This window comes from Oncorhynchus gorbuscha, linkage group LG06 (genome assembly GCF_021184085.1).
Source record: "Oncorhynchus gorbuscha isolate QuinsamMale2020 ecotype Even-year linkage group LG06, OgorEven_v1.0, whole genome shotgun sequence".
NCBI lineage: Eukaryota > Metazoa > Chordata > Actinopteri > Salmoniformes > Salmonidae > Oncorhynchus > Oncorhynchus gorbuscha.
In genome coordinates, this window is record NC_060178.1 from 42,961,757 (window position 1) to 42,969,931 (window position 8,175).

Here is an 8,175-nt window from a genome sequence, read left to right on the forward strand (position 1 = left end):
GTGTGACAAGGGTGGTGTGTTTGATTTTTTGTATTGTCTAGTTTTTTTGTATGTCTAGGGGTTTTCTAGTCTGGGGGTTTATATGTCTATGGTTGCCTAGATTGGTTCTCACTCAGAGGCAGCTGTTTATCGTTGTCTCTGATTGGGATATTTAGGTAGCCATGTTCCTTGGTTTATCTGTGGGTTATTGTCTATGTATAGTTGCCTGTGTCAGCACTCAGTTTACATAGCTTCACGTTTGTTTAGTTATTTTGTACGTTTTTTTGTGTTTCTTCATTTAATTAAAGAGTATGTATTCGTATCACGCTGCACCTTGGTCTCCTCCATACAACAAACGTGACACACGCATTCTCCTGGTACTGCTGCTCAATCCGTGTATGGTGTATGTGATGTAAACAGAGAGGTCTACTTCCTTGGGGACCTGAATATTGACCGGTTTTCATCAAGCTGTCTGTCTGCATTTTGGTCTGACTCTCCTTCACATACAGAAAACCGTTACAGAATCACCCACCACAACAGGACCAAGCGGCGTGGTAACGGACAGCAGCAACAGCGGCCAAAGACACAGGACTCTTGGACATGGGAGGAAATCCTCGATGGGAGAGGACCCTGGGCTAAACCAGGGGAGTGTAGCCGCCCCAAGGTGCAGCAGGAGAAGAAGCAACAGGAGCAGCCCAAAGAGGAGTACTGAACATGGGAGGATGAGTTGGATGGTAAAGGACCCTGGGCACAGCCTGGAGAATATCACCGCCCCAAAGAAGAGCTGGAGGCGGTAAAGGCGGAGAGGTGCTGGTATGAGGAGGCAGCACGGCGGCGTGGATGGAAGCCCGAGAGTCGGCCCCTAAAATTGATTGGGGTGGGGCTCACAGGAAGTATGGCGAAGCCAGGTAGGAGACCTGTGTCAACTTCCTGTGGTTACTGGGGGGCTGGAGAGATCGGGCAGGCACCGTGTTATGCTGTGAAGCGCACAGTGTCCCCAGTGTGGGTGCATAGCCCGGTGCGATACATTACAGCTCCGCGTATCGGCCGGGCTAGAGTGGGCATCGAGCCAAGTGCCATGAAGCCGGCTCTACGCATCTGGTCTCCAGTGCGTCTCCTTGGGCCTGCTTACATGGCACCAGCCTTGCGCATGGTGTCCCCGGTTCGCCTGCATAGCCCAGTGCGGGCTATTCCACCTCGCCGCACTGGCAGGACGACCGGGAGCATGCAACCAGATAGGGTTGGGCAGGCTCGGTGCTCAAGAGCTCCAGTGCGCCTGCACGGTCCGGTCTATCCGTCACCACCTTCACGCACCAGCCCTCCGGTGGCAGCCCCCCGCACCAGGCTGTCTCTCCGGCTCACAGGTGCTCCCGTCTGTCCAGCGCTGCCGGAGCCTTCCTCCTCTCTAGCGCTGCCGGAGCCTCCCGCCTGTCCAGTGCTGCCGGAGCCTTCCTCCTCTCCAGTGCTGCCGGAGTCTCCCGCCTGTCCGGCGCTGCTGCCGGAGTCTCCCGCCTGTCCGGTGCTGCTGTCGGAGTCTCCCGCCTGTCCCGCGCTGCTGCCGGAGTCTCCCGCCTGTCCGGCGCTGCTGCCGGAGTCTCCCGCCTGTCCGGCGCTTCTCCCGCCTGTCCGGCGCTGCTGCCGGAGTCTCCCGCCTGTCCTGCTGCCGGAGTCTCCCGCCTGTCCCGCGCTGCTGCCGGAGTCTCCCGCCTGTCCCGCGCTGCTGCCGGACTCTCCCGCCTGTCCGGCGCTGCTGCCGGAGTCTCCCGCCTGTCCGGCGCTGCTGCCGGAGTCTGAAGATCCCCTCTGCCCAGAGCTGCCAGAGCCCCTCTGCCCAGAGCTGCCAGAGCCCCTCTGCCCAGAGGCGCCAGAGCCCCTCTGCCCAGAGCTGCCAGAGCCCCTCTGCCCAGAGGCGCCAGAGCCCCTCTGCCCAGAGGCGCCAGAGCCCCTCTGCCCAGAGGCGCCAGAGCCCCTCAGCCCAGAGGCGCCAGAGCCCCTCTGTCCCGAGCAGCCGCCCCTCTGTCCCGAGCAGCCGCCCATCTGTCCCGAGCAGCCGCCCCTCTGTCCCGAGCAGCCGTCCCTCTGTCCCGAGCTGCCCCTCAGTCCAGTGGGGTCATTAAGTAGGGTCGCCGTGTTTCGGAGACCACGAAAGCGGACAAGGTGGGGGACTAAAACTATGGTGAAGTGGGGGCCCACCCAGACCCTCCCCAATAGTTTCAGGTTTTGCGGCCGGAGTCCGCACCTTAGGGGGGGGGGGGGGTACTGTCACACCCTGACCATAGTTTGCTTTGTATGTTTTTATGTTTTGGTTGGTCAGGGTGTGTGCTGAGTGGGCATTCTATGTTACATGTCTAGTTTGTCTAGTTCTATGTTTGGCCTGATATGGTTCTCAATCAGAGGCAGGTGTTAGTCATTGTCTCTGATTGGGAACCATATTTAGGTAGCCTGTTTGGTGTTGGGTGATTGTCCTTGTTACTGTCTCTGTGTTACTTTGCACCAGTATTAGGCTGTTTCGGTTTTCGTGTTACGTTTTTTGTTTTTGTATTTGATTCATGTTTACTTTGTTTCATTAAACATGGATCGAATTAGCCACGCCGCATTTTGGTCTGACTCTCCTACACATACAGAAAACCGTTACACACTACATCACAGCACTCCCTCTCTTGCTCTTGTTCCTCATTTTGTAAGTCACCTTGATTTTGCACCTGACTTGACTAGTTAATTAAAGGTTACATTTCTTTATGAAAATATTTAGCTAATTCAATGACAGTAGCTAAAGCAAGGGGCTATAGAAGCAAATGGCCTACAAATGCATGCTGGGCCGGGCATGCCCTGAGCTCAAGAATTGTGCGAAATTGGAGATGGCGAGAAAGGGGGACTGCTTCAGCCTTTGGGAAACTAAATGCTGATTGGTTAAAACCGTATTCCAGCTTGTGTCTATTCCACAAGTTACCAACGGCTAAAATGACTATTTACTCTGGTCCATCTGACTGCAAAATCCGCTGTCTCATCAGCCCAACCAGGCATTTTTTCAACTTCTCCACTATAAAAAATGATCTAGATATTATCTCATATTTCTTTTAAACTAACATTTAGTTTTCAACAGTGGAGATTTCTATAAACCTTGCCGTCTGTCTCGCTGTGATTTGCAGCATTGTTTCGATATTTAAATTCGATCTCCAGCTGTCCCAGAGTAATGAATGTGTCAGCAGTCGGGACGAGACAGGCAAGCAGCTTTTCTCAGCCGTCGAAATCATGAAACAGCTGGCATCATTTTTATGGATATATATAAAGAAATGTCAATAGAAATGCAGTTGGTTGGCTGTCTTTCCAGCTTCAGTTTGAAGTGATTGTGTTGTTGGCTAGCTCTTCTGCTCTGAACAACAGTGTCCTGACGAGAGACCACATTTTCTATGCCAGGTGAAATTGTGCATCATTAGCTCATTGTTATGGATGTATCCAAATAAATGTCACAAGAAAACAGCTTAAACAAACGCAAACCAACGCAAACCTACTTTGCTGTTATTCTGGCTACGCTGTTTGACGCGACTGTTTTTTAAATTAAATGTTTTATTTCACCTTTATTTAACCAGTTGGGCCAGTTGAGAACAAGTTGAGAACAGTGTGACAAAAAACAACAGAGTTCCACATGGGATAAGCAATCGCACAGTCAATAAAACACCATAGAAATATCCATGTACAGTTTGTGCAAATATAGTAAGATTAGGGAGGTAAGGCAATAAATAGACCATAGTGGCGAAATAATTACAATTTAGAATTAACACTAGAGTGATAGATGTGCAGATGATGATGTGCAAGTAGAGATACTGGGGACTGGGGTGCAGAAGAGCAAAAATAAATAAATAACAATATGGGGATGAGGTAGTTGGGTGTGCTATTTACAGATGGGCTGTGTACAGGTACAGTGATCGGTAAGCTGCTCTGACAGTTGATGTCGAAAAGTTTGAGAGGACTATATAAGTCTCCAGCTTCTGTGATTTTTGAAATTCGTCCCAGTCATTGGCAGCAGAGAACTGGAAGGAAAGGCGGCCACAGGGGGTGTAGGTTTTGGGGATGACCAGTGAAATATACCTGCTGGAGCGTGTGCTACGGGTGGGTGTTGCTATGTGTGTGTGTGTGTGCGTGTCCGTGTCCGTGTGTGTGTGTGTGCATTGAGCTGAGAAAAGGCAGGGGTTTACCTAACGAAGACTTAAAGATGACCTGGAGCCAGTGGGTTTGGCGACGAATATGTAGTGAGGACCAGCCAACAAGAGCATACAGGTCGCAGTGGTGGGTAATATATGGGGCTTTGGTGACAAAACGGATGGCACTGTGATAGACTACATCCAATTTGCTGAGTGTTGGAGGATATTTTGTAAATGACAAAATATCTGATGGAGGCTTTGTTGCGAAATAGGACGCCGATTCTAGATTTCATTTTGGATTGGAGATTCTTATTAATATGTCTGGAAGATGTCAGGAATTGTGAAAAACAGAGTTTAAATGTATTTGGCTAAGGTGTATTTAACCTTTCTGACTCCAACTTTACCTTTAACTGCTGATCTAGGATCAGTTAAGATGACCGATAAAGTACTGTTCCTATTAGGATGAATGAAGTCAACTGACCTTGGATCAGTGTGTTTTGTTGTCTGAGGCCAACTATCACTTCTCTTCTATAATGTGGTCTCAGAAACAACGAGATTGAAACACATTGAAACACATGCTTAGCAGATGGTATTGCGGGTGTAGCAAAATGCTTGTGTTTCTAGCTTCAACAGTGCAGTAATATCTAACAATTCACAACAATACACACAAACCTACAAGTAAAATAATGGAATTATTGAATATATAAATATTAGGATAAGCAATGCCAGAGTGGCATAGACTAAAATGCAGTAGAATAGAATACAGTACATATGAGATGAGTAAAGCAAAAATATGTAAACATTATTAAAGTGACTAGTGTTCCATTATTAAAGTGGCCAGTGATTTCAAGAATATGTTTAAAGGGCAGCAGCCTCTAATGTGCAGGTTACATAACCGGTGATGTCTATTTAACAGTCTGATGGCCTTGAGATAGAAGCTGTTTTTCAGTCTCTCGGTCCCTGCTTTGATGCACCTGTACTGATCTCGCCTTCTGGATGATAGCGGGGTGAAGGCCGTGGCTCGGGTGGTTGTTGTCCTTGATAATCTTTTTGGCCTTCTTGTGAAATCGTTTGCTGTAGGTGTCCTGGAGGCCAGGTAGTTTGCTCCTGTGATGCGTTGGGCAGACGTTGGGCAGACCACACCGCCCCATGGACCAGCATCCCTGTGGAATGCTTTCGTCACCTTGCCCCGACAAAGGAAAAAAGCCAAAAGGGGTGCAACTCAATATAGGAAGGTGTTCCTAATGTTTTGTACACTTGGTGTACTTAAAATGTTTCTCATTACCATATGAATGGTTGCAGCAAATTATGTGAGCCAGAGTAGTACACTGGATGGTGCTATTGGACTACTGATATGATGAACTCTGTGTTAGGGAAACTGATTGGCAGTAGAAGGATTGTGTGCCTGTGTGCATTCTGGCTGTCCCCGGAGTGTTGTGAGCGTCTGGTGTCGAACGGAGCCACGCTGGTCATCTTCGGCGCTCATCCGCAGCTGCAAACGGATCATCTCCTGCATGGGGTTCATTACCTATGTCATCCAGATCCTCCTCAACCTCTCCAAGGTGGGTCCTCCTCCCACAATCCTGTAGTGCTTTCATACAGCCACTGTGTTGTGTTGTGTTGTTGTGTTGTGTTGTGTTGTGTTGTGTTGTGTTGTGTTGTGCCCAGGCCCAAATCAATCCCACACAGGTAAAAAAAAGTCATTCTTATTATTTTCACTTTATGTGATATGTATTGCCCTGTTCAGAATATCAAATGTTTTTTTTCATATATTTTTTTACTAAACATGAACATTATCTGCCTTCGTGGCTGCCTTCCTTCCTTAAGAGTGTCCCCCTCCACCAGTATGACAAGACAATCAAGGCGGTGTGTGACGTAGAGAACTCTGTGGACATGCTGCTGGATCTGCTGCAGATCTACAGGGAGAAGGCAGGAGACAAGGTGCCTGACAAGGGAAGCAGCATCTTCACTAAGGCCTGCCTTCTCCTGGTCATCCTGCTGCAGGACCAGAACAGGGATCTGGTATGGCACTACTACTACAACAACAACCACAACATCATGATCAGTATAATTACTTTATTTTGGAAGAGCTTTTCATACAACTAAAACAAAACATTGGTAAGAACATGAAAAAGATGTGACTCGTGAAGCAAGAAAACCGTTTGGAGATTACGGGAAAATTATTAGACCACAGTCGAGGACACAGCAGTTCACCTGAAACAAGACTGACTCCAAACACGGTTGATTTTGTGTGCATTTTACATTTACTTTACTTTACGCCACATTTGTTGATAACAAAATCTAAAAATACCCTGGATACATCCAGTAACATGATAAGAATATTCCTGGAAAATGTGGGGTAGGTGCATCATGTAACATAAGATAAAAAATGACAAGGGTTTCACGTTCTGACCATAGTTCTGTTATTTTATTCTTTGTTCTAGTATGGTCAGGGCGTGAGTTGGAGTGGGCAGTCTGTTTTTTTCTCTATGTTGGTTTTTGTGTTTGGCCTAGTATGGTTCTCAATCAGAGGTAGGTGTCGTTACTTGTCTCTGATTGAGAATCATACTTAGGTAGCCTGGGTTTCACTGTTGGTTTGTGGGTGTTTGTCGCCACACGGTACTGTTTCGGTGTTCGTTTTGTTCACATCGTTTATTGTTTTGTATTTCAGTGTTCGGTTTATTTTGAATAAATCATCATGAACACTTACCACGCTGCGCTTTAGTCTGATCCTTCTTCCACCGACGACAACCCTTACAAAGGGTTTGAGGGAGAGGACTAACTGGTGTCTCCAATTGGCCACACACTTCTCCAAAGTGTATACATATACAGTGGGGAGAACAAGTATTTGATACACTGCCGATTTTGCAGGTTTTCCTACCTACAAAGCATGTAGAGGTCTGTAATTGTTTATCAACTGTGAGAGACGGAATATAGACAAACAGGCTCATTCTGTTCAGAACAACCTGGAGTATGACGCCATGTCATCTTGTAACTGTACATCAAGCATAGTGATCGAAAATGTTGACACTGTATGTAACATACGTTTTATGAAGTGCTTAGGAAATAGTAGGAGAGATTCCTCTCAGAAAAACAAGTAACATGACCGACAAAGACCAATGACAGAGGGAGTATATATATACAGTGATAGTGGGGATTAGAACCAGGTGTGTAATGATGACGAGACAAGTCAGGGGTTGATGAGTGAAGGGCGTTTGCCAGCAGTAGGTTCGGCAACACCGAACGCCTGAGCTGGACAGGATGGGGAGCCAAAGCGAAGGCTGGTGTGACAGCCGCATGCAAACAGGTCTCTTTTTTTGCTTTCTTGAGCTCCAAAATGCAGGTGTTTCAGCCTAGCTCAGTGCTTCTGTGGTCTCTAGTTGTGCCGTGATTGGCTCAGTGTTCTGTCACTCGGGACACTACATCACTGCAAAATCTATGGGTAGAGCTAAAAAATTCAAGCCTCTTGGGTGCTGCCATAGACTTACATTAGAAGTGCCCATCCATGAAGGCTCAAGGTCATTGGCCACAGATAAAATGATGTCAAGTCACGTTATATCTACCGCAGCATTGATCGGACTGATCAAGGCAAGCTAGACAAGAAGTCATCAATAATGAATGAAGTCGACAATCTACTGGCAAATCCTTTTCAACCCTTGTCATATGAAGATAAATTATAGATTAAACATATCGGTGCTCATCAGCCATTGGACATGAACATCAAACAACAAGTTGGAAATCGCAAATTTTACATTGAGTGTTGAGGCGCGACTGCAGCCTCGGGTTTGATCCAGGCTGTGTCACAGCCGGCCTAGTCTGGGAGACCCATGGGATGGAGCACAATTGGCCCAGTGTCGTCTGGGTTAGGGGAGGGATTGGCCAGCCGTGATTTCCTTGTCTCATCATGCTCTAGCTACTCCGGGCCGGGTGCCTGCAAGCTGACTTCGGTTGTCATTTTGACACATTGGTGCAGCTGGCTTCCGGGTTAAGCGAGCAGGATGTCAAGAAGCAGTGTGGCTTAGGTCTCGACCTTCGTTGAGTCCTTAGGGGAGTT

The 8,175-nt window shown here is 47.6% G+C and overlaps 1 protein-coding gene across 1 annotated transcript; it reads left to right on the forward strand.

Annotated features, from left to right (window-relative positions):
* The first annotated feature begins 819 nt into the window (after positions 1 to 819).
* Positions 820 to 6,396, forward strand: LOC124038686 (abnormal spindle-like microcephaly-associated protein homolog). Its single transcript, XM_046354774.1, has 3 exons — positions 820 to 887; positions 5,554 to 5,683; positions 5,949 to 6,396. Exons 1-3 carry the CDS (start codon positions 820 to 822, stop codon positions 6,225 to 6,227), a joined length of 477 nt encoding a protein of 158 aa, XP_046210730.1. The 3' UTR covers positions 6,228 to 6,396.
* Positions 6,397 to 8,175: the final 1,779 nt, after the last annotated feature.